The following is a 26,212-nucleotide window of genomic DNA, read 5'->3' as shown; positions in this document are numbered from 1 at the left end:
TTACAATTAACATTATAAGACTGGTCGCTCCTGTATTTGGATGGGTAATAACAGTAAACAATAGGTCAGTCAGGTGTCTGGATTGAATATTCACAGTAAAAATGCGAATATACAAACAAATGAAATGGGAGTGAGAGTAGGTCACTCGGCCCCATGAACCTGCTCCACCATTTGATAAGTTCATGGCTGATCTGTTTGTGTTTTGAATTCCACATTCCCATCTACCCCCAATTCCCTTGCCTAACAAGAACCTATCTACCTCTGCCTTAAAAATAGTCAGTGACCCCGCTTCTACTGCCTTCTGAGGCAGAGAGTTCCGAAGTCACTGATGTCAGTAATCCATACGGATATATGTTCAACTTCAAGTTTTACCAAGACAAACTGGTTCGTGCTGTAACAGGCAATCTTTATTGAAAATGCACACATTGCATGGTTCAGGGGCATTATCTGTGTGTAAACCACCCACCCTCACTCTCACTCACTAAATCGGCCGGGGGATGCGGGGTTGGGTTGGGGGGTGCTGGGGAAGTGGGGTAATGAGGGGCAATGAGAGTAGAAGAGGGGCCTGGAGTGTGGTATGAGGCCTAACAGTGGCTGAATGTGAGTGCTTGCTGAGGCGGGCGGTGCCAAGAGCTGGGGGAATGCAGGGAGAAGTGGGGGGTGTGGGGAGTGCCAGGGAAAAGCAGGTGAGTCTCTCTCTATCTCCACATACTTGCAGTTACTGGTGTTCACTGCTCCTCTAATCACAGCCGGTTTCTCCCCCATTTTTGTTGCTATTGAGCCTTTCAGCAACAAACATGGAAGAGAAACAGGCTGTGATTGGAGGATCAGTCCCCTGCAGAAATCTTCAAACTCTCTGGCCAGTCTTACCGGTATTTTCAACAATTGCTCTGGGGTCCACATAGAGGGGCTTTGCTCAGCCGAATTGCGGCTGTGGGTTGGACAAGCTGGTCTAGAGGATAGCTAATTAACATTTCCTCCTGGATACAAGGCTGTTATGACGTGGCAGATGACATGTGCCAGGCCGATCAAATCCACAAGCGAAACTTGATCGCGCTTTCACGATGGTTTTGCAATTTGTATTTATTTCGAGATGTGCGTACTGAACACAGAAATAACCAAGACATAGAACTACAAATTACTACTATAATAACTCCTAAAATCCCTAATTAATCTGACTCTTAGTTACAACCCCTTTAAGGCAATGGTCCAAAAATAGATTTTAGATTTTAAACAGATCCAGAATATTTACATAATACCCTGAACGATGGAATTCCAAATGGCTTTCTCCCCCAGCTTCAGTTTCGGTAGACAGCAGGCTTTCGCATAAATACTGGAGGCTTCATTAAGGCTATTTCACACACTTCTGTTAGATCTCACAATGCCTTCTTCTGACACAGCCTCATTCTTTTTTATATATATTTCTCTCCTTTTAAATATATAAAATCTATTGTTTTATATGTCTTTGAAACTATATCTTCCTCACAATATAAAAACTTTTGTCTTGCTACTATTTATTGTCAGTAACCCTTGGGAAAAATAAACACATTCCTTAGCCTTGCTTGTCTGGCTATTTGTAAACAAATTAAAATCCCTTTCATCTATTTAAAAATGGAAATTCTCTTCACACCTTACACACTAAGCCAACCTTCATGTTTACTCAACAGGTCTAGCAGCATCTGTGGAGAGAGAAACAGAGTTGATGTTTCGAGTCCATATGACCCTTCTTCAGAGCTGAAGAGAAGTGGAAATGAGATGAAAGTTATACTGTTTAATGGGGCGGGGCAGGTGGAGCTGGATAGAAGGACGGCGATAGGTGGGGAGAAAGGAGGGATTGACAAAAGATGTCCTGAACTAAAGGACAAATGGAGTGTTATCGGTAGTCCTTAGTGCTAAAAAAGGTGCTGATAGTGGCATAAAGATAAGAGAGCAGAATGCAATAATAGCAGAACAAAGGTAGAATTATGTGAAAGAACAACATGGAACAAGTAACAGATGGCCCTTTTGAGGTTGGGTGGCTGGAGAGGGTGGTGGTGGGGAAAAAAAGGATAGAAAATGGGATAGAAGGGGGGATAAAAAAAAGGGGATAAAACCACAAATAAATGAATAAAAATAAAAATAAGTGGATAAAAAGTAAAAATGAACGTAGAAAGAAGGGGATTAATAAGGGGGTGGGTGAGGATGGAGGAGAGAGTTCGTGGTCTGAAGTTGTTGAACTCGATGTTAAGTCTGGAAGGCTGTAAAGTGCCTATGTGGAAGATGAGGTCCCTCCAGTTTGCATTGGGCTTCACTGGAACATTGCAGCAGGCCAAGGACAGACATGTGGGCACGAAAGCAGGATGGTGTGTTGAAATGGCAAGCAACAGGGAGGTCTGGGTCATGCTTGCGGACAGACCAGAGGTGTTCCGCAAAGCAGTCACCCGGTCTGCATTTAGTCTCCCCGATGTAGAGGAGATCACATTGGGAGCAGCAGATGCAGTAGACCAAATTAAAGGAGGTGCAAGTGAAGCGCTGCTCCACCTGAAAGGAGTGTTTGGGTCCTTGGATGGTGAGGAGGGAGGAGGTAAAGGGGCAGGTGTTGCACCTGCTGCAATTGCATGGGAAGGTGCCATTTTTAGGGGTCTTTATGGGGCATGTGGAACATTCCTTGTTCCAGTCCTACTCAGGTCTTCCTCCAAATAAAAGTATAGTACCCACATGGGTCCCAGTTATGTCAATCACTTTATGGGGCATGTGGAACATTCCCTGTTCCAGTCCTACTCAGGCTCCCTCCCACAACTCTTTCTTTGGTACATCGACAACTGTTTCAGTGCCACTTCTTGCTCACGTCTGGACCTGGAAAAGTTTATCAATTTTGCTTCCAATTTCCACCCTTCTATCACCTTCACATGGTCCATCTCCGACACTTTCCTTCCCTTTCTTGAGCCCTCTGTCTCCATTTCTGGTGATAGACTGTCCACCAATATTCATTACAAGCCAAAAACAAAAACAGAATTACCTGGAAAAACTCAGCAGGTCCGGCAGCATCGGCGGAGAAGAAAAGAGTTGACGTTTCGAGTCCTCATGACCCTTCGACAGAACTAGTTCTGTCGAAGGGTCATGAGGACTCGGAACGTCAACTCTTTTCTTCTCCGCCGATGCTGCCGGACCTGCTGAGTTTTTCCAGGTAATTCTGTTTTTGTTTTGAATTTCCAGCATCCGCAGTTTTTTTGTCTCTATCTCTGCGTTTTCATTACGAGCCCACTGACTCCCACAGCTACCTTAACTAAAGCTCTTCACACCCTGCTTCATGTAAGGACTCCATCCCATTCTCTCAGTTCCTTTGCCTCCGTCGCATCTGTTCCGATTATGCCACTTTCCAAAAGACTTCTGACAAGTCTTCTCTCTTCCTTAATTCATTTGTTGTAGTAAAAGTCTTGCAGGCTTATCAAGTGATCCTTTTGGTCAGACACTGAAAGTTCAAATCTCATCCTAAAGGTTATCAGATCCTACAGGGATCATAACAGCAGGGCTTAGCTTCAATCACAGGGAGTTTTTGACCTTTAAACTTACCTATGGCAGCCAGTGCTTTAGCAGGTTAATAAATGGCAACTGAGACATAAACAGATGTTAGGAATCTTTGGAACTCTGTACTCAGAGGGCCGTGGATGCTCAGTTGTTGAGTATATTAAGGCCTGAGTTCGATAGATTTTTGGACACTAAGGGCAGAATCTTGTGCCCTCCCATATGGTGAGTTCGGTGGTGGTGGGGGAGGGGGGGGGCATTTAATCAGGCAGGAGGGTGGCAGTTGGTGACCCCGCCACCTTCCCACCTCAGTCCCAATCAAGTCTGGAGCAGTAAGGCTCATGGAAAGTCTTTCTACCCTGCCACCACTTGAGACCCTTAAGCGGACAATTGATGCATCCCTATTCTCACTGTTTAAGTGTTAATGTGCCCAGCATTAAAGATAGGCTTGTATTTATATAACACCGTTCACAATCACCTGATGTCTCAAAACATTTTACAGCCAATGAAGTGCTTCTGAAGTGTAGTCATTGGGTAGCCATTTTTGTTGTAATGTAAGAAACGCGGCAGCCAATCCGTGCACAGCAAACTCCCACAAACCACAAGGTGAAAATCTGTTTTTTGTCATATTGGTTGAGGGATTAGTATTGGCTAGGATACCGGGGATAACCCCCTTGCTCCTCTTCAAAATTGCGTCATGGGGCCTTTTACACCCCCACAAGCAGGCAGATGGGACCTCAGTTTAATGTTTTATCCAAAATACAACACTACAACGCTCCCTCAGTACCGCACTGGAGGGTCAGCCCTGATATTTCCGCTCAAGCCCTGGAGACGGACGTGAACCCGGAATTTTGTGATTCAGAGGCAAGTGAGGGGGGCCCAAAACTTGGGACCGTAAATAAAAGAAAGTTACAAATAAATCCGATTGCGGAGTAAGGAGAAACTTCTTTACTCAGAGGGAGGTTTGAATGTGAAACTCACCTTGGGATTGAGGCAAAAAGCTGACAGGCCTTTTGAACGGGGAAATTAGACGAGTACAAGAGAGAAAAGGGGGATAGAAAGCTAGGCGGAAAGGCTGAGGCAGATGAACACAACCAGCACAGCCTTAGATGGGCCAAACGGCCTCTTTCCGTGCTCCATATTTTATATAGTTCAACGGAATACCATGTGAGGTTCTCGACCACAAAGGATGACCACAGCCCCAGGGCTCTGCTCCATCGACCTTTTCCGTCAAGGTCGTCGCCTGAATCTCGAGACAGATCGGCTGTTTCCGTCAATGGCGGGCAGGGCCTCAAGTGATTGGAGCAGGGAGGGTCACGTGGCATGCAGGCCGCTCGGACATTTCCGTCAATTTGCCTCCGCCGAGGTCGGGCTTTTCCGTGTTCGCCCCCACCCCCCCCCCCCCCCTCCTCCTCGGGCGTAGGGAAGGTCGAGCCAGAAGATATAAGGGCAAATGGTTCCCGGCGCCGGCTGTGATTGGCTAGGGCTCGGTCCTCCCTGAAAGATCAAGTGGTCCGTGAACGCGGATGGTGATTGGCGAGAGCTCCGCCCTGCCGGTCTGGAAGAGCAAAGCCTGGTGCGCGTACGCAGGCTCTGATTGGCTGGAGGTCCGCCCCGGCCGCCTGTAACGTCAAGTGGTAGCCGAGCGCCGGCTGTGATTGGCTAGAACTCGGCACCGGCCTTCTTGGAAAGTCAGGTGGTACCCCGGCACCGGCTCTGATTGGCTAGAACTCGGCCCCCCGGACGGCGTCGAAGATCAAGTGGTACGAACGATGGACCCGTGATTGGTTGGGACCCGGTCCCTGCCGTCTGGAAGGTCAGGTGGTAACCGGGCGCGGGCTGTGATTGGCTAGTGGTCGGTCCCCGCCGCCGTTGCTTGGGAGCTGACGTGTCTTTCGATCTCCGCGCGGCATCGAGTGAGAGTCCGGGCGGCCCAGAGCCTTCGCAATCCGAGCCTTTCCCCCCAGCAACAGCAACCGGACACAGAGAGCCGCCAACATGGGCAGTAAGTAACCGGGGAGAGGGGAGGGAGGGATGGGGGGGGAGGGGAAATAACCCATCAGCTCCGGGAGGCCTCAGCCAAGCCTGGGCCTCGCGTGATTTTTAAGCCGGGTTTCAGCGCCCTCTTCCCGGCTGAGGTGAAGGAGTTGTTGGTGGGGGGGGAGGTGGTGCCCTGATTTGCTGTGAATTGGGATATTATCTTAATGGATTTGATGGAGGAACTGAAACCCCCTAAAGGGGGGAAAACAAATTCCGTTACCATTAAATTTAAAAGCTCAAGCCTCCGCCCTTCAGCCTAGAAAATGTCCGTGTTCTCTCCCCCCCCCCCCCCCACCACCAAGCAAACAGCCTGGCCGCCTCTCCCGGGAACCCGGGCCCGAGATGCTGGGGGTAGTTTAAATGCCACGTCGCCCTTTTATGTTGCTGTTGCTGCTGCTGCTTATGGTGTCCACGGACAGTCTATACATGGCCCAGCCAGAACTGGGCACCTTATTGAGCCTTGTTGTTGCAGGGATGATGTTGGTACTTGATCAAACCAGCGGTACGAAAAATGTTGTATACACTACTTGGTGGTGGTAGAATTGGTTGAAACGAGGGCCTCGACCTGAACGCTTCTACCTTGGCCCCTTTGTGTGGCTGACTGACCTACAACAGCAGCAGCACCCCAACACCCCTCTCCTCTCCCTCCCATCTCTCAACCCAGTTAGGTTCATCCCCCAATTCAACTCCTCAAAACTAACCCCCACCCCCACCCCTCCCCAACCCACATTCCCTTTGAAATCCTGAATGACATCTCGGGGCAAAAACAAAAGAAAAAGGTCCTGGTTTGAAGCAAGTCATTTTGATTTCTCTTTCTACCGCCCCCCCCCCCCCCCCCCCCCCGTTCTTCCCGGTTATGTCACTCAGGGCTTTTCTTTAATGCACCAATCATTGCGATTGGGCCTCTCAGTGCCATGAAATTGCAATCGCACAACAATTTGGGCTTCAGTGGGATAAGCGTGTTTGTGGGGCTCTACAGCTCTTGTCCTTGTTGTGATAGCCTGCAGCGTAAGGTCAACCTCCTGCATATGTTGAAGAAAGATTTCCAATTCCGTAGCGCCTTGCATGCCCGCTGAATGTCTCAAAGTGTGTTACAGCCAGTCGCTTTTGTAATGTAGGAAATGTGGCAGATAACCTACGCACAGCAAGATCCCAGAAATGTGACAAAGATCAGATAATCTGTCTTTGTGATGGTTGGTGCTAAATATTGATACCAGGGAGCGCTCCCATGTTCTTCTTTGATTATGGCTGTAGGATTTTCGACTATGGGCAGATGGGGCCTCCGATCCAGCTGGACAGAGACTGCACTTGCCTGGTTCCATACTTATCTATCCAGTTATAGCCAGAGAATCACCTGTATTGGCTTCCCTTCCTCCCATGCCCTTATGATGTTGTTTGAGAGATAAATATTGCCCAGGACACCGGGGATAACTCCTCTGTTCCACTTCAAAATAGTGCGAGGGCAGACTTGGTTTAATGCCTCACTTGAAAGACAGCACCTCCAATAGTACTGCACTGCATTTTTGTGTTCAAATCCTGGAGTCGGACTTGAATCAAGAATCTTCTGACTCAGAGGCAAGAGTGCTACAAACTGAATCATGAGTGATGGCCTGAAAACAAAATGATGTTCTCAAAAAAAGATTGTATATAAGGGCATGAACTCAAACTTTATAACTTTTTGTATAAAACAAAAACAGAATTACCTGGAAAAACTCAGCAGGCCTGGCAGCATCGGCGGAGAAGAAAAGAGTTGACGTTTCGAGTCCTCATGACCCTTCGACAGAACTTGAGTTCGAGTCCAGGAAAAGTTTTCCTGGACTCGAACTCAAGTTCTGTCGAAGGGTCATGAGGACTCGAAACGTCAACTCTTTTCTTCTCCGCCGATGCTGCCAGACCTGCTGAGTTTTTCCAGGTAATTCTGTTTTTGTTTTGGATTACCAGCATCCGCAGTTTTTTTGTTTTTATAACTTTTTGTATAGTCCACTCTTGATTCAAAGTTTCTTGGTTTCAAAATATCTGCAAATATTTTAAACAAAATGTTCAGACTTGAGCTCAGTTACTTAACTCACATTAGTGGATTTGTTTTTGTATCTTGATATCTGAATTCCTAGTTTTAATAGCAGTGGCCTTTAATCTGTTATGGTGGTTGGTACAGTATTGAATTTGTTCAACAGTGAACTGAGGTGGAAAGCGTCTGCAAATAAAAGTAGGTAGAGCATTTCTGTAATGCCTATCACAGCCTCAGGACATCCCAAAGTGTTTAGTCACTATAGGAAATGTAGCAGCCAATTTGTGCACAACAAGCTCACCCAAACAGCAGTGAAATATTAGTAGGTATGTTTGTGATACTGTTTGAGGGAACAATATTGGTCAAGTCACCAACGAGAATTTTGCTGTTCTTCAGAATAGTGCTTTGGGATCTTGCGTGTCTGTCTGGGAGGGCACCTTTGACAGTGCGGCACTGAAGTGCCTGTCAGTTTTATTAAAGTCATTGTGGTGTTATGACTGAGCCAAGGCTGATACCTACCTATTGATATTTATTTTCAGTACATCTGTGATATCTTGATGAAGATGTCAGTGTTTGTTTTAGATGTAGTGTTATGAACCATTGTACAGAGCACCACTGTTGCAAAGAAGAATTTGAATGCATTTTTAAGCTGTTTCAAGGAATAACAAACAGATAAGTTCAGGAAATATGAATTTCTTGAACTTACCTGTTATTCCTTGAAACAGCTCATCACATTATTACTTTATGAAGCACATTGATACTTGCTAGGTAGTCATATGGTTCATTAAATTAAATAGTAAGTAAATAATTCCAAGTATACCTCCACCTTACCTTTTTAAAACACTGGCCTGATCTCATCTGGAGTATTGTGTCCAGTCCCGGGAACTACACTTTAGAAAGTGAAGGCATTAGAGAGGGCACAGAAAAGATTTGTGTGTGGTTCTGGGGATGAGACACATCAGTTATGTGGATAGATTAGTGAGGTTGGGGCTGTTCTTTTTAGGAAAGTGTGGACTGAGAGGAGATTTGATAGAGGCGTTTAAAATCATATTGAATCTGGACAGAGTAGATGGAGAGAAGCTGTTCCCATTGGCGGAACATTCGGGAACCAGAGGAAACCGATTTAAGGTGATTGGCAAAAGAACCAGAGACAGCATGAAAAACTTTTAAGCAGTGACTAGTTAGGACCTGGAATGCACTGTCCAAGAGTGTGGTGGAGGCACATTCAATCATGGCTTTCAAAAGAGAGTTGGATAATTGTGAAGAAAATAATTTGCAAAGCAGCAGGGGAAAGGCAGGGGAGTGGGATAGCTGAGTTTCTCGTAGAGAGCGGCATCGACGTGACAGACCGAGACTGCAGAATATTTCTCTAACCTCTAGGCTGTCAAACTTATTCCAGCCATTCGCATCTGCATTGATTTTTATAATGGGATGTCTCTCTTGTAAGAGATGATCTCAACCTCTACCAAAACAAGTCTACTTGTCACTTGATGGCAAATCAAGCTGTTCAACAGATCCACTAATCTTTGATTACAGAATCAACTAGCTCCCAACCTAATTGTGCTTTAATGTAATCTAAAAGTGTGACCCCAATGTCATTCTTAACCTATTTAGCTGAAATAATTGATCTGCATAAACACAATCTAGTCCTTTCATTATTTCATAAAGCCCCATCAATGCACATCCCTTTTCTGAAGAATATGGGTCCAGCTTGCTGAATTTGCATGGTGACAGCCTTCAGTCTCATAAGATGATGGTTTGCTCTGTGGTGTTCAGCTCTTTATTAAGCATCACCTGGTGTGGCTCAGGAGTCCCACTCCAGCATGGCAGTCTCTGCTCCATTTGCTGCAGAGGAAGACAGTGGGCGTAGAAGGTTCATGATTCACTGGCCTCAGTTTCTTCTGGGCCCTTTTCTTGACCAGCTGAGCTTTTCATTTCTGCTCGCCTCTTCCAATAACATTCCAAACAGTCAGCCTCTGGAGATCACGGTTGTCAGTGATTGTCTTCCAATTGTCAGTATCAATGTACACGATATATCTGGCTTGCAGATATCCTTGAAGCAGAAGTATGGACTCCCAGGAGATTGTGACCCAGCGGTCAGTTCATCATACAGAAGGTCTTTGGGTATATGGCTGTCATCCGTCCGATTATATGGCTGAGTAAACACAGTTGCCATTGGCTTAGCAATGCTAATGGGGTTAGCAATAGGAACTCTGAGTTGGTGATCTTTTCCTGCTAGATGATACCAAGATGTCTTGAGGATGGAAATCTTGTGCCTTGGAAATTGTGTCCCAGCAAGGAGTCAGTTTTTTTTTCTGGAGAGGTTAGTTGGGTGGAGAAAAGAACTCCAAATAAAAATTGGTCAGTGGTGTATCACTGAAAGGTTTCTTGCTGATGCCTAACCTAACCAGACCTGGGGATTACAGTAAACTTCATGTTATTTGGCACTCTACAAACCAGAATTCTCTGCTAACCAGATTTCTGATGTTCCACTAATATGAATAGTCACTTTACCAACTGGAAGCAGTTATGAAGTAACTTGTACTATAACAAACAGAAAAAGCTAGAAAAACTCAGCAGGTCTAACAGCATCTGTGGAGAGAAAAACAGTTAATGTTTCAAGTCCGTATGACTCTTCGTCAAATGGACTCGAATGTTAACTGTTTTTCTCTCCACAGATGCTGTTAGACCTGCTGAGTTTTTCCAGCATTTTCTGTTTTCTCCAATTTCCAGCATCCACAGTCTTTTGCTTTTATCCATTCTGTAAGGCTGTATTATTTTATACTTTTATGTTGAAGAATATAAATAAAAAAGAATACTATTCTTTACTCCCTGAGTACTTGCAAATTAGTTTGTGCTACAAGTAAATGGAACTCTGTTGTAACCGGCATTTTTGATTTGACTTGGCACCATCCATTCCCTGTGCGTGCCTGATGATAAATATTTTACTGTATTTGGTGCTACATGTTTGATTTTTTGAATTTTTATAATTAATTGTCCTTGCTTTCCAGTAAAATTCCTTGAAGTTATCAAACCATTCTGTGCGGTGTTACCAGAAATCCAGAAACCAGAGAGAAAGGTAAACTCGTTGACCATTTTTTTAATCAGCATTTTTTCTTTTTATAGAAGCTACATTAGAGAAAGATAAATGATTTGTGTGTGTGGATTTGTATAAATCACCTCACCTCATCCCAAAGTTCTTTGCAGACTGTGAATTATTTTGAAAGTGCTGTCACTGTTATGTCAGTAACTCTGACTCTAATGAAGGTCCTACAAAGAGAAAACAAATGAAAGGCAATTAATCTGAGTGGTTCAGGGGACTGAGAAAGCTTCCAGCTGCTGTAGTGCCACAGGATCTTTTTGGATCACCTGAAATGATGGATATGATTTAACTCCTTGACCAAGGTGACAGCACTGCTGATGAAACAGAACATTCTCAGTGTTTTGTTCTGTCTGATTATAATATGAACTTCCTTCCCCTCAGCTCCTGTTAGCCAGTATGCTACTGAGGATGGTGGTAAAAATGCATCCTTTGGATCAGTTTTGGAAATTCCCCCTCTCCTGAAATGGATTGTATGTACTGCGGTATAGTTCCATAGGTGCTGGCTATCCTCTGGTACTTCACCCAAGTCATTATTAGTGCATAATCCTAGTGAACTGGTTTCTCTTGAGGGCATCATGGCCAATTTTGTCTTCTATCAGCATCCATATGCACACTTTCCTACAGGAGTTACTGGATACTGATCCCTAATCCAGGGATGCTGAGGGCAATCAGATAGAATTCAGTCGGCTTGGGAATCAAACCGTGGACCTGTGGCTGGTGTGACAGTGCTTCAGAGCATCTAAAATTGTAAGGCTATGCCATTTCTATCTCAATTAAATTTCAAGTACCTAGTTCAGTTAATACATAGTCTTCTAAACTACAGCTCTGATTAGTCATGTGGGAGGTTGTTTAGCCTAGTCTTTGCCATTGGGAGCACAATCTCCATTTCCTCTCTGGAGATGTAGATGTGGGATTAAGACACAGCAGGTGTGGTTGTCTCTGCATTATTTTTAGATACCTTGTTATCTGTGCGCTTTGGGACTGCACTTAACCTGTGCATATTAACACTGATAAGTTGTACTTGAGGTTCTCAAGTAATGCACGTCTTTTATTTTTAACTTTAAATAAGGTGCAAAGTCGAGGAGGCTAAAACCATATTCATACAGGCATGGGGAATCAGGCTAAAGTCACAAGTCACATCCAGTTTGCTCTTACTATTTCAAGCCTCATTTAAAAGAAATTGGTCACAGCTGCATGTGCTATAGTCTTAAACATGGTCACTTTCATGTTTGAAAAGTTAGTACAATGTGTGACTTCACTCGAAATAAAGCTGAGTACTGGGAATGGAGTCTGTATGCAATGGTATTGCAATTGGGCAACAACTACCAGTAGGCTGAGCAAGGCTGCTAATCACCAACAATGCAGAAGGGTATGGAGACTTGACTCCTTCAAAATGTGCTCTTGGCTGTTGCCTTTTGCCCCTTCCCAATCCTCCTAAATGCCAAGCCTCGTTCAAAACAGTTTTTTAATCTGTGCAAGCCCAGCAGTCGTTGCCCATCCCTCGAGCTGCTACCTTGAATACAACTTAGTGGCTTGCTAGGCTATTTCTGAGGGCAATTCAAGAGTCAACCTCATTGCTGTGGGTCTGGGGCCATTTACAGGCCGGTACTGGTAAAGATGGCAGATTTCCTTCCCTGAAGGACATTTGTGAACGAGATAGGTTTTTAAAACATTCCGGTAGTTTCATGATCACCATTACTGAGACTAGTTGTTTTATTCCCAGTTTATCTAATTAACTAAATTTAAATTATCCCAGCTACTGTGGTGGGATTTGTACTCTTGTCTCCAGTTTATTAGACAGCAATGCTGCTGTACCCATACAATAAATCCACTCTCATAACTGATTTGAGGGCAAACTGTTTGCTGGTTTATGACAACAGTGTGGTATAGCTAACCAAAATTTTTATCTATTGCATACCTTGCAAAGTAAGAATGGAAAATGGTTGTGCGATGGAGTGATGGTATGTAAGTCATGTTATATCACAAGTTGGATATGTGTAACTAAATATTCATATAATATATACGTGAGCAGAAACCTGGTTGACCTATTTTGCAAAACATTTTTGTAACTGAAGGTTTCATATTCCATACTAAATCAGGTAGAGTGTAACAGTAGATCAAATGGCCTGAATTTTCTGTGTTTGATTTTGAACTCCCCTAACATCTATCTCTGCTAAGTTTGTCGATTTATCAAGTTTTAAAGGCTTTACCCTAAGCCCTCCCTTAAATTTGCTTTTATTTTAGCAACTTAAATTTTTGCTGGCTGGCCTGACTTGTCTTGAAATGGTACTTTGGGTTTACCTTGCATGTGCCGTTCAGTAGTTGGAATATCTCAGTACAACATTCTGGTGTTTGCAGCTCTCGTTCCTTGGGTGGTGTGTAACCGTACCAATGTAAAAACTGGGCTACCCTGGATTATAGAAGATTTAATGGTTGCTTGATTAAAGCTTTCAGGATTTTGATAGGTTCGGTCTTTGCTGCTGAAAAGTTATGAAACACTTCCACGCAAAGGGTTGTAAATGTGTAGAAAATTCTACAAAAAATGCAGTAGATGCTAACGTAAATAGTGATTTTTATTTCTAAAATTGATAAAATTTTGCTAGCCAAGCATATAAAAGGATATGATGTTAAGGAGGATGAATGAAGTTGAAATACAAATCGGCTATGATATAATTGAATAGTGGAGCAGACTTAAGGGGCTGAATGGGCTCCTCCTGTTACTGTTCATCGAATTTTGGTATATAGGTTGAACAAATGTTTCAATATTCTAATTCTGTTTTTCTAGATTCAGTTTAGAGAAAAAGTACTATGGACAGCAATTACACTCTTCATCTTCTTAGTCTGTTGCCAGGTCAGTTATTTACAAACTTGTTGAAGTTACTTGTTTTACTTTTGGTTCGATCAAACATTTGGGCTGGAAACAAAATTCTAGTAATTTAACTGAGGGTTTACTTAATTTACAGTACAATAATAATGCAGTACAAAATAATTACTAAGAAAAAACCCAAAGCAGGCACCTGTGGAGAGAAGAAATGAGTTGACTTATATCTCCTATCCACAGATGCTGAGTAACCAAGTGTTTCCAGTGTTTTATTATTTCAGATTACCTGCATCGATTTTTGCTTCGAGTGTAATTAGCATTTTATAATAGACATGTCTCAGGAAAACTATATTTGCTTATTAACTGGTTTGTTTTTAAATCTCTTCAGATTCCTTTATTTGGTATCATGTCATCAGACTCTGCAGATCCCTTCTACTGGATGAGAGTTATTCTGGCTTCAAACAGAGGTAATGGAAATTTATTTTAACTTAAACTTGATGCCCACAGTGTAGGCAGAGAAGTGGTGCTTATGTGGCCCAAGAGACACTTAAGACCAAGCACTTCTTCAGTGTATCTATTGGTAGGCCTGCTGCTGTGTGTCTGTGAGCCTCCAAACTCAGCTGTGGGCCGTATAGTGAAATTGGAACTCAACATGTTCTCATTCCTCTTCCTGTGTTGGCAAAGAAAGGAAGGAAATTAGCCAGCATGGCCACACAGTCTCCATAGTGAAATTAGACTGTTCAAACTTTAGTATTGTTTGTTTCACTAGAACTATCTAGGTTTCTCTCTCCTCTGCATAAATATCTGATTTCCAGTTTGCAGTTACTCTAAGTGGCAGGCTTATCAAATGCTCATGCTGTGCATGCAGAACACCATCTAAATCACTTTCTGGTGCAATACATTGGATCATTCCTAAGGTGGTCCTTGAGTTGGAGGTTGCTCAAGATTCCAGAGCTTGCCAAACACATGATGGAATAACACTGGAACAGGAGGATTTTCTCTTGAGCAACATAACTTAAAACCTGCATGCTTGATGGAGGAAACATGCACATTACATTGGATGTATCGCACAAAGGCCATTCAGTCCAAGCAGTCCATGCCATTGTTTATGCTGTACTCAAGCCTCCTCCCATCTTTCTTCATCTGCCTTGTATGCTTGCTCTTAAATGCTTTTTTAGTATTTGCTTCAACCACTCCCTGTGGAGGCAGGTTTCACATTCTCATCACTTTTTGGGGAAATAAGTTTCTTCTGAATTCATTGTTTGATTTCCTAGTGACTATCTTATGTTCATGACCTCTAGTGATGCTCTTCCCCACAAGAGGAAATATTCTCTCTATCCAGTCTTATCAAATCCTTTCATCATCTTAAAAGAACTCTCTAGTAGGTCACTCTTCAGCTTTCTCCCCCAAGGAAAAAGGCAAACAGTCTGTCAATTCTTTCCTGATATATATACTGACACATTTCTGGTATCATCCTCGTAAATCTTTGCAAGTGCCTCTATGTCCTTTTTACAATATAGTGACAAGAACTGCACACAGTAACCTAAGTGTGCTCTAACCAGGGTTCGATACAGGTTTAGCCTAACTTACCTATTCTTCAATTCTATCCCTGTAGAAATAAAGCCTTGGTTTGCTTTTTTAATAGTCTTGCTGATTGATATATTTATACCCCCTTGTTCTTCTACCCCCACCTAAGCTTGCTCCTCCCAAGTTATAAGTGACATCCCTATTCTTCCTACCAAATGTACTATGTCACATTTATCTATGTTGAACTTTATTTGCCAATTTCTGCAAGCTTATTAATGCGTTTGAGAAAGCAACCGGATATAATAAATGCACACAAAAGCATTTGTCAAATTGCATCAAATCTACAATTGATTGCACTTTGAGATACCAATTAATTTGTCTGTTAAAATGCTGAAGAGACAATAAGAGAACAAACTAAACACTAGTGAGACTCCATGCATGAATAAAGACACAAGGGAACAACTGAGGGTTAGGTATAGGCATACATGTAGATAGCAGAAGAGTGCATATACGGAGATTAGGATAGAAGTTAAAAATCATTTAGGAAGGCAAAGCGAAATAATGAAATTATTAAGGACCATAAAACAAAGTAGTGAAATATTTTTCAGGCACACAATACAAAAAAGAAAATACAAAAAGTTGTGATGGGGTTAGGACCATTAAAGCAAGATATTACCACAGGTAAAATGATAAGAGACCTGACAGAAATATTAACTTATTTTGCTTTAGTATTTACAGGGAGATAGCACATAGAGCGCATGATGAGATGAACAGTTATGTATGAGAAGTGAATTTAAAATAAATGTATTAAACAAACCAAACAAACTCATAGTATTAAACACCTGAACCGGATGGATTACATTCACGTATTTTAAAAGAATCCAGGGAAGAGAGAGCAGAGGCATAACTACACATTCAATAACTTGTTAGCAAAAGATGTGCCAGAGGACTGATGGATAATTAATGTAATTCCAACGATGCTCCATCATGGAATACATTTAAGGCTGGAGTACGCAAATTTTTGGTGTATCAGGAAATTAAGGGATATGGGGAGCAGGCAGGAAAATGGAGTTGAAGCTCAAGGTCAGAAATGATCATATTGAAAGGCGAAGCAGGCTCGATGGGCCACATGGTATACACCTGCTAATTCTTGTGTCCTAGATTTAAGAAGGGGGACAAAACATGTCCAGGGAATTATAGACCAGTCAGCTTAACATCAGTGGTAGGAAAAATATTGGGATGCTTACTAAAGGAGAGAAAAGAGGAATACCTAGAGGTGAAAAATATAATAATGAATAGTGGCATGGGTTTCAAAAGGGAAAATCTTGCTTGACCAATATTGAATTTTTTAAAGAAGCGATAACATTGAGAGTGGCAATGCAGTATGTGTAATTTATCTGGGGATTCAAAAGGCTTTTGTGAAGGTGTCCCGTGATAAACTAATAAGAGAGAAAGTGGACTCAGGGCATTCTGTACTCAGAATGGATTACGAGCAGGCTTCAAGACAAAACAGAGTGGAAATTATGGGTAGTTATTCAGTGGCAGAAGCTGGGAAGTGGTGTTCCATGAGGATCAGTGCCAGGACCTCTGCTGTTCACACTTTAATGATTTGGACTTTGAATGAAAAACACAATGCCTAAATTTTCAGATGACACTAAGTTTAGGTCAATATAGAGGAGGACTGCAACAAATTATAGGAAATAGGATCAGAAGTAAGCCATTCAGCCCCTTGAGCCTGCTCTGCCATTCAGTAAGATCATGGCTGAACTGTTTGTATTTTGAGATCTACATTCCCATCTGCCCCTGATAACCTTTGATTCTTGTTAGGCAAGGGAATCAATTTACCTATGCCTTAAAAATATTCAGTGATCCTGTTTCACCGCCTTCTGAGGCAGAGTGTTCCAAAGTCGCACGACCCTCTGAGAAATTATTTCTCTTCATCTCCATCCTAAAAGGATGTCCTTAATTTTAAAACACTGCCCCCTTGTTCTGGACTCACCCACAAGAGCAAACATCCTTTCCATGTCCACCTTCTCAAGACCATTCTGGATCTTATGTACTTCAATCAAGTGACCCCTCACTCTTCTAAACTCCAGCGGAAACAAGCCTATCCTGTCCAATCTATCCTCATAAGACAAACGGCTCATTCCAGGCATTTATCTAGTGAACCTTCTCTGAACCACCTCCAATGCGTTTACATCCTTACTTAAATAAGGAGACCAGAACTGAACACACTGTTCAAGATGTGGTCTCACCAGTACCCTGTGCAGCTGAAGCATAACATCCTTTTTATGTTCAATTCCTCTTGTAGTAAAGGATAGCATTCCATTAGCTGCTTTGATTACATGCTGTACCTACATACTAACTTGTTTTGACTCATGCACAGGAACACCTTGATCCCTCAGTTGTTCTTCATTAAGTGATACTCTGCATTTTACATTCTTCCTGCTAAAGCCGCAATTTTACATTTCCCACATTATACTCCATCTGCCAGATTTTTGCCCACTCACTCAACCTATCTATATCTGCCTGCAAACTCCTCATGCCTTCTTCACAACATATTTTCCTATCTATCTTTGTGTTGTCTGCAAATTTAGCTACCATGCCTTTGCTCCCCTCATCTGAGTCATTGATGTAAATTGTAACAGTTGAGGCCCAGCATAGACCCCTGCGGGGCTCCACCAGTTACATCCTGCCAATCAGACAAAGACCCATTTATGAATACTCTGTTTTCTGCCAGCCAGCCAATCTTCTATCCAGGCTAATATGTTACCCCCTACACCTTTACATAGCTTTTATTTTTCGCAATGACCTTTGATGTGGCATGTTAATAAATGCCTTCTGAAATCCCAATACAGTATGTCTACAGGCTTCCCTTTATCTACAGCAAATGTTGCTCTTCAAAGAACTCTAATAAATTGGTTAAACATAATTTCCCTTTCACAAAGCCTCTTCCCGATTACCTTGAGTTTTTCTTAGTGCCCAGCTATAAACTCTTTAATGATTGACTCTAACATCTTCCCCACAACAGACGTCAAGCCAACTGGTCTATAGTTTCATGTTTTCTGTCTCCCTCCCTTGAATAGAGAGGTTAGTGAATGTGTAGTAATGCCTGTAAAAATATTTTGGGGCATTTTATGATCCTTGGTAATGTCATTTCCTAATTTCTCTTTGCCTTCCTAATTGTTTTTTTAACTTCTGTCCTAATGTCGTTTTATTCTCTCTGTGCACTCTTCGGCTGTCTGTGTACATAATGTATGCCTCTTTCATAACCCTCAAATGTTCCCTTATGTCTTTATTCATGCATGGAGTCTCACTAGTGTTTAGTTTGTCCTTTTATTGTCCCTTCAGCATTTTAACAGGCAAGTTAATTGATATCTCAGAGTGTGATCAATTGTAGATTTGATATGATTCGATAAACACTTGTGTGCCGTTCATCATTTATTATATCTGGTTGCTTCCTCAAAGACCAACTGTGTAACTAACATTGTTCCACACCTCAAAGTTCTATTTCCAAATACAAGCTAATTTTGGAAGGATAGCTTCTCTAACTGCATTCGGTGTGCTTTTTCACAGATCAAATTGTACAGTATAGAAATTTTGAACCTTTAATTTATTGTAGGTAGTTGCTGTTCAAACTGGAGACAAATCCAAACAGTTGCCATCAGTAATGCTAAAGCTAAAATAGATGCTGTAGTTTGGGAAGTACTATGTGCAATAATGTAATACTTTGAAAAAATTGTTAGTGATATTAAAAGAACATTTTAAATTTAGGTACACTGATGGAACTTGGTATTTCGCCGATTGTCACTTCTGGTCTCATCATGCAGCTTCTGGCAGGTGCAAAGATTATTGAAGTTGGCGATACTCCCAAAGATCGGGCTCTCTTCAATGGAGCACAGAAACGTAAGTATCAAGGACCAGTCTGGCATAGTAACTGATCATCTTTTTGTGATGCTACAGAATATTTACAGCACAGAAACAGAGCATTCAGTCAAATAGATCGATGCTGTTGTTCATGTCCCATGTGGGCTACCTCGCACCCCTCTTCATCTAACCCCTTTCATCTACTGCCCTTGTTCTTTTACATGGTAGAGGCCACCCAGAGGACAGCAATCCTACTGAATGCTCTGCAGGGTTTGCATAGTTAAGTAGAATTTTCCAGCACAGGAACCGACCATTGGATTCAACTGGTCTATGTTCCGCACGAAGCACCTCCTACCTTTCTTCATCTAATCCTATCAGCATATCCTTCTCTTCCTTTCTCCCTTGTGTTTATCGAGCTTTTTTTTAAATGCTTCTATACTATTTACCTCAACTACTCCAAGAGCCAGTTCTGTTCTCTGGATAGAGAAATTTCTCATGACCTCCCTGTCGGATGTGTTAGCAACTGTTTGTTTATTATCCGTGATGCTGGCCTCTCCCACAAATGGAAATGCCTTCTCTACATCTACCCCATCAAACCTTTTCATAAACTTAGGGACCCCTATCCGGTCATCTTTCAGTCTTCCCTTTTCTGGAGAAAAGACTCCATGCCAGTTTCTCTTGGATGTCTGCTGACCTATGTTGAAAGAGTAAGCCAATTTGAATCATATTTACATTAGTTTTGCCAGTGGGCTTATACAGCTGGCACCTTATGAAAAATCAGGGTTCTGACAATATGCTTTAACCTGCTTCAGTTGGTGATGCTTCTATTTTGTCAGTTTGGATTGTTCTGTTCCACAGTATCATACCTGTAGCCACCAGTATTTCAACCTGCTATCTTAACCAATGTGCGAAACATAAAATCTTAAGTGAATAATGAGATGTTTTTAATAGTGATATCAACGTTTCACGGACATACCCGTTGCACTTCTGTTAATTTTGGACGTTTTGCCAAAACCAAAACAAAAATCCTAATAATGGGCTGGGAATGTGTAGCTATGTGGTATAGACAATAATTGTAAGTGTGATGAATCAAAAGGGCATTTAAATGCTTCTAAGTTACAAAAAGCCTTTTTATTTCATATTCACTGAAGTGTGGTCACTGTTGTGTAGATAAAAATGGCAGCCTATTTGTTTCTGGGAAGACCCTTGCATGTTTTGATGGTGGACGTGGGAGGGTTGTTGGCCAACACCAGTAGAAATTTCAGCTGTCTGGTGTTGTAGGAACTTTTCTTCACTTAAACAGTGGAGAGGTCCTTTGATTATATATTTATATGAAGTGCTCCCCTAAAAAAGCTTGCATTTCTGTCGCACCTTTCACAACCTTGGAGAATCCCAATGCACTTTACAGCTAGTGCAGTACTTTTTAAAGTGTACTTTTTAAATGTAGCAACCAATTTGTGCACAGCAAGCTCCCACAAACAGCTATATGATAATGACCAGGTTTTTTTTAAGTTGTTGATTGAGAGGTATATATTGACCAGAAAACCAGGGATAATTTCCTTACTCTTCAAAATAGTACCACAGGATCATTTATGCCCACCTGAGAGGGAAAACATATCCTCGGACTCATCACAAAGATGGCATCTCCAACAGTTCAGCATTCCCCCTGCATTGTGCTGGAGTGTTGATCTGGAATTTTGTGCTCAAGCCTTGGAGTAGGACTTGAACCCACAATCTTCTAACTTGAGCAAAAGTGTTGCCAGCTGTGGCACAGTTGACACAAGTATCTGCCTAGTTGTTGTACTCAACCTGGATCTGAGCCTGAACTGAAAATAAAATGAATGCCAACCAGCTGAGCCAGGCTCTCACTTTTTGATAGTCTGATGCAACTTACCCTTTTAATGATTGCAGCATCAACTGCAGCAATGAGCGAGATGAGGCATCACTTGTGAGCTACTGGTACAACAGTCCCCAGCATATTGAATGTCCCAGTTATGTTGCACTGCTGATGTCTTCTACAAAGATGTCACACTGTATCTCATGGCTGACAAATTTTCCATTTCCTCAGAGTTGGAGATAGATTGTGTGCAGAAATCTATAAAGAATTGGAAAATGGCACCAGTAAACTGACACTGCGATCCAACTTAACTGATCGTTCAAGTCTGCTCTGTAATTCTGAAACCTGTTCTTGTATTGATTTTGCGCCTGTGAAGCACCTTGGGACATTTTATTATGTTAAAAGTGCTATGTAAATGCAAGTTGTTGAAGTTTTCTCTTGAGTTCTGGTGTATGTATCTCAACCGTGACTACTTTTGCCCTACAGTTTTTGGTATGATCATCACTATTGGACAAGCCATTGTATATGTCATGACTGGAATGTATGGAGATCCATCTGAAATGGGAGCTGGCATCTGTTTACTGATCATTATTCAGGTAAAGTTGGTGAAGGCTTCGATGTGAATTGCTAGTATTGGAGTGGCTGTCATGCCTTTTGGCAATTACTCTTGTTAATGAAATGTACGTAACGTTTATCTTCTAATTTCAGTCTGGACAAACTTTGTCCTGAACGCGATATTGAAATTGTTTATATATTTTATGTTTGAGTGCTGTGTTGAACTAAACCTAGTTTACAATTGCTCACTTACTAAAATAATGATCATAGCTATGAAGCAGGTTCCCTAGGGAGGCAGTAGAAGCAGTATTGATCCATTCAAATGCAAATTAGATTTATCTCATAAAATATTTTGGTTATGGTATGAGTAATAAGACATGAGATATGGTCACTTAATCATATTGCTTTCCTTTCTATTTGAATGCCTCTCACGCACACGCAACTAAATCTAGAGTAATATTCCTGCTGCCTGCAGAACAAGGCCATAAAATTTGCCAAGGTGTGTAGTTTAGAAAAGAAATGTTTTATTTTGATAAATGGTAATCATTCAAGGTTTGGACTGTTCTAGTCAAGCTGCGCTGCTTTCTCCTTGCAGAGTATTATTGGGCTTTATCAATGGATTTTAAAATTTTTACAGCTGTTTGTTGCTGGGCTAATTGTGCTGCTCCTGGATGAACTGCTGCAGAAAGGATACGGCCTTGGATCTGGCATCTCTCTCTTTATCGCCACAAACATCTGTGAGACCATCGTGTGGAAGGCTTTCAGTCCTACCACTGTGAATACGGGTAGAGGTAAGCAGATAATGGTCTTTTTACCCTTTAAAAAATTTAAAGTATGGCTGACCTCAAGAAATCTGGGTAATGGGCTAATGCTTATGATGAATGCTACAATGTCTGTGCAAGTGATCAGGTGAAGTTAAATCAAATAGATAATTGGACTGGAAAGCTGTGCATTTTGGTTAATGCAGTGGGGCTGTAGAAGAAAGTGTAATTTGGGACATATGAAGCTTGAGAGATGTACCCTGAATAAGGGCCAGATTGTTGATAAAATAGCGATGCACAAGTCCTGTTCAAGGGGAATGACCAACTGCCGCATCCATGTGGAGAGTTCTAGATTAATCTTTATTTTAGAGATCACTGTGCCTCGTAATGGACGTTTATTTGAAAAATATTTGTTACTAGTCACTAGTTGTTAACAGAAGGGATAATACATCATGTCAAAGAGGAAAAGCCAAGATGTGTTTGCTCCCTCTTGATGATCTATGACAGTAGTATGACCAGTTAACCTTTCTAATGTTTGCATTTGTATTGTGTAAACATCTGACCCAGGAGGAATTGATGAAAGCTTTGTCACTGGTGCCTACAGCAATCCCATATAAATTACGTTATGAATGGCAGCCCTCTTTGGGTGGGGTTGGGGGTTAGGTGGGGACAAGAGATCCAGCTGTACAAAAGATTCCCCTCTCTTGTATGTCTCATCCAAATACAAAATCTTGCAGAGACATCTCCTGTTGCTGAACCTTGAGATGATAGAGTGTAGTTTGTATCTAAACTTGTTACGTTTAAATGTCTGCCTTGTGGGGGGGAAGGAGCTCCTCTAGAAAAAGGGATGTCTGCATTTGACTTGTGATGCTAATGCCTACAGCCATAGCCTAATTTCTTGGCTGGGTAATGCAGAGAAAACTCAAATGGATTCTTTTTAAATGTCACTACATCAAAACTCAATATATGCAGTGAAGGTTATAGTATTGTAAATAATCTCCCAGTCTCTAACTACTCCAATCCTCCTTAATCGTGGCTTCTGTTTTCAACAGGAACCGAGTTTGAAGGTTCAATCATTGCCCTGTTCCACCTCCTGGCCACACGACAGGACAAAGTCCGCGCTCTTCGTGAAGCCTTTTACCGTCAGAACCTGCCAAATCTCATGAACCTCATTGCCACCATTTTTGTTTTTGCGGTGGTCATATACTTCCAGGCAAGTGAACGGTGAAACCAGGCTTATGAAAAAGATTACCAATCGCTCAGTTTATTGCTGGTTCCAGGAACTTCGAGCAAAGTAGCAACCATGTTTACCTACCTCAAAGTAAAGTGCTTTAGATAAGCTTCTAAAGTGCACGTAATTTTCCGAGACTGTTGATATGATACACTTGGAGTGGGAGGGGAAGGATCCAGTTGTCGTCATCCACGTTGCTGCCAGCGATGTTGGTAAGACTCGAAAGGAGGTTCTGCTGAAAGAATTTAAACATTTAGGAGCTAAATTAAAAAGCAGAACCTCCAAGGTAATAATCTCAGGATTACTACCTGAACCACGGGCAAACTGACATAGGGTAAATTTAAGGAGTTAAATGCATGCTTCAAAGATTGGTATGTGAGGAATGGGTTTCAGTTCATGGGGCACTGGCATCAGTACAGGGGTAGAAGGGAGTAGTTAAGGTGGGATGGGCTTCGCTGGAATTAGTGTCCTGGTAAATTGAATAACTAGGGCTATAGAGAAGGCTTTAAACTAAATAGAGGAGGAGGGGGAGAGTTCTGGAGAGAGGATAAGTAAGCTTACAAACAAAAGGATATGGTGGCATTGAAGGGCAGCTACTTAGGTAATGATACCCAGAGTGTGACAGAAGGGACAGAGTATACAAACATAAAGAACAGCAGCAAATAAGGTCAAAGGGGTAAAATTGATAAAAAGGCAAAATTAATGGCTCTTTGTTTCAGGGATTGCATCTTCACCCCAGGTTGCCGTTGTAATTGAAATTAAAATAGAACATGCTGGAAATACTCAGTGGATCTGTAGAGAGTGAAACGGAGTTAACGGTTCAAGTTAACTGAAACATTAACTCTTTATCTCTCCATAGATGCTGCCTGAACTGAGAGTTTCCAACCTTTTCTGGTTTTTTTTGTTTCACATTTCCTCCATCTGCAGCATTTTGCTTTGGTAATATAGTGGCAGATGTAATTGCTTTTGTTTCTGCATGCTTGACCATATTTATTTGCCCCCACTGGCCAAGGAAGGGGATTGAGTCAGCCTGGTAACTGGGACCAGAGTGACATTTAAAACAGGCTGGGTGGGAATGGCAGTTTCCATTTCCTGAAGGGCATTTGTGAGCCAATTGGGTTTTTCCAGCAGCGCTCTTGGGCATTTCTCTGGTTGACAAACCGTACTCTTCCGGCTCCCAAGTGGCATGAAGGGGGTGATTGCACTGGAGAGGGTGCAGAGCAGATTTATGAGGATGCTGCCAGTCGTTGAGAATTTTAGCTGTGAGGCAAGATTGGATAGACTGGGATTGTTTTCCTTGGAACGGATGAGGCTGAGGGGAGATTTAATTGAGGTATATAAAACTGAGGAGATCTAAATAGAGTGGATAGGAAGGGCTTATTTCGATTAGCAGAGAGGTCAATAACCAGGGAGCATAGATTTAAAGTAACTTTTTTATTCATTTGTGGGATATGGGTGTCACTGGCTAGGCCAGCATTTATTGCTCATCCCTAATTGCCCATGAGAAGGTGATGGTGAGCTGCCTTCTTGAACCACTGCAGATCCTGTGGTATAGGTACACCCACAGTGCTGTTAGGAAGGGAGTTCTAGTTTTTTGACCCAGCGCCAGTGAATGAACAGCGATATATTTCCAAGTCAGGACAGTGAGTGGCTTGGAGAGGATCTTCCAGTTGGTGCTGTTCCCATGTACCTGCTGCCCCTGCTCTCCTGGATGGTTTGGAAGGTGCTGCCTATGGAGCCTTAGTGAGTTTCTGCAGTGCGTCTTGTAGCTGGTACACACTGCTGCCACTGTTTGTCGGTGGTGTTGGGAGTGAATGTTTTTGGAAGGGATGACAATCAAGCAGGTTGCTTTGTCCTGGATGGAAGGATCAGAGGGAAGTCCAAGAGAAATACTTTGAGTGATGGGGGCCTGGAACACTCTGCCTTGAAAGGGTGGTGCAGGCAGATATATCCATTGCATTTAAACACTACTTTGATATGCACTTGATATGTGTAAATACAGGGCTTCTGGTCAAGAGCTGGAGAGAGGGGTTAGGCTGGATAACTCTTTTTGGTTGGCATAGACAAGATGGGTTGAATGGCCTCCTGAAAATATTTTTATGTTGCTATATTTTCTAAATTGTGAACTTTACTGAATTTATTGTGGAAAATGTTGCCTGTAGTACAAATAAACAAAGTGCTTGTTTGCCGGTTGGTGGATAATTGTTCAGTCGGTCCACTGCCAAGTGACCTGCTGTTCAAAATTGTCTTCGTGTGTTGCTTAATCTCTGCTGCTGGATTCAGTTTTACTGGTCATTTTTGTTTATTTAAATGTTAGTCACTTCAAATAGTAATCGATACTAAAGCATCCTTATGTTTGCATCTTACAGGGCTTCAGAGTAGACCTTCCAATTAAGTCTGCCCGTTACCGTGGACAATACAACACCTATCCTATCAAGCTTTTCTACACATCTAACATTCCCATCATCCTCCAATCTGCTCTGGTCTCCAACCTCTATGTCATCTCTCAGATGTTGTCTACGAGATTCAGCGGCAACTTCCTCGTCAATCTTTTGGGGACATGGTCTGTAAGTGCAATTTTTTGAGTGGGGTGAGGAGTGCATCTCTTAAAACCAAAGACATCAAGTAGCTAGCAAACAAACCAAGTTAATAAGTTGGTCAGATCTTGCTTACATGTTTATAAGTGGATAGAGGAGGTAATTTGGCTCATCATATCTCTGCCATTGAGATTGCTAGCTTATTCCCCTCCATTTCCATGATGGCATTACTGCCCATCTGCAAGCCCTGCCTTGCATTGATCACTCTCTGCGTGAAAATCTTTCTGGTCTCAGTCTGAAATTTAACTTTATTCTCACCTTTGTTTACAAATCCATCCATGGCCTCACCCTTCCCGTCTAGTCTCATCCAGTCCCTAAAGCCCTCTATAACATCTGTGCCCCTCGAATTCTGGCGTTTAAT

The 26,212-nt window shown here is 42.3% G+C and overlaps 1 protein-coding gene across 1 annotated transcript in view; it reads left to right on the top strand.

Moving 5' to 3' along the window:
• Positions 1-5,336: 5,336 nt before the first annotated feature.
• The window catches only part of LOC121279895 (protein transport protein Sec61 subunit alpha-like 1), a 35,228-nt gene continuing 14,352 nt past the window's right edge, over positions 5,337-26,212 (top strand). Inside the window, exons 1-9 of the mRNA XM_041191426.1 lie at positions 5,337-5,509; positions 10,564-10,631; positions 13,441-13,506; positions 13,865-13,943; positions 18,778-18,909; positions 21,194-21,303; positions 21,900-22,053; positions 23,076-23,236; positions 25,624-25,821. Of these exons, the coding sequence (XP_041047360.1) occupies positions 5,503-5,509; positions 10,564-10,631; positions 13,441-13,506; positions 13,865-13,943; positions 18,778-18,909; positions 21,194-21,303; positions 21,900-22,053; positions 23,076-23,236; positions 25,624-25,821 (975 nt within the window). The 5' untranslated portion in view covers positions 5,337-5,502. The remainder of the gene's footprint in view (positions 5,510-10,563; positions 10,632-13,440; positions 13,507-13,864; positions 13,944-18,777; positions 18,910-21,193; positions 21,304-21,899; positions 22,054-23,075; positions 23,237-25,623; positions 25,822-26,212) is intronic.

This window comes from Carcharodon carcharias, chromosome 7 (assembly GCF_017639515.1).
Source record: "Carcharodon carcharias isolate sCarCar2 chromosome 7, sCarCar2.pri, whole genome shotgun sequence".
Taxonomy (NCBI): domain Eukaryota; kingdom Metazoa; phylum Chordata; class Chondrichthyes; order Lamniformes; family Lamnidae; genus Carcharodon; species Carcharodon carcharias.
This window is presented reverse-complemented; position numbering and strand designations above follow the sequence as displayed.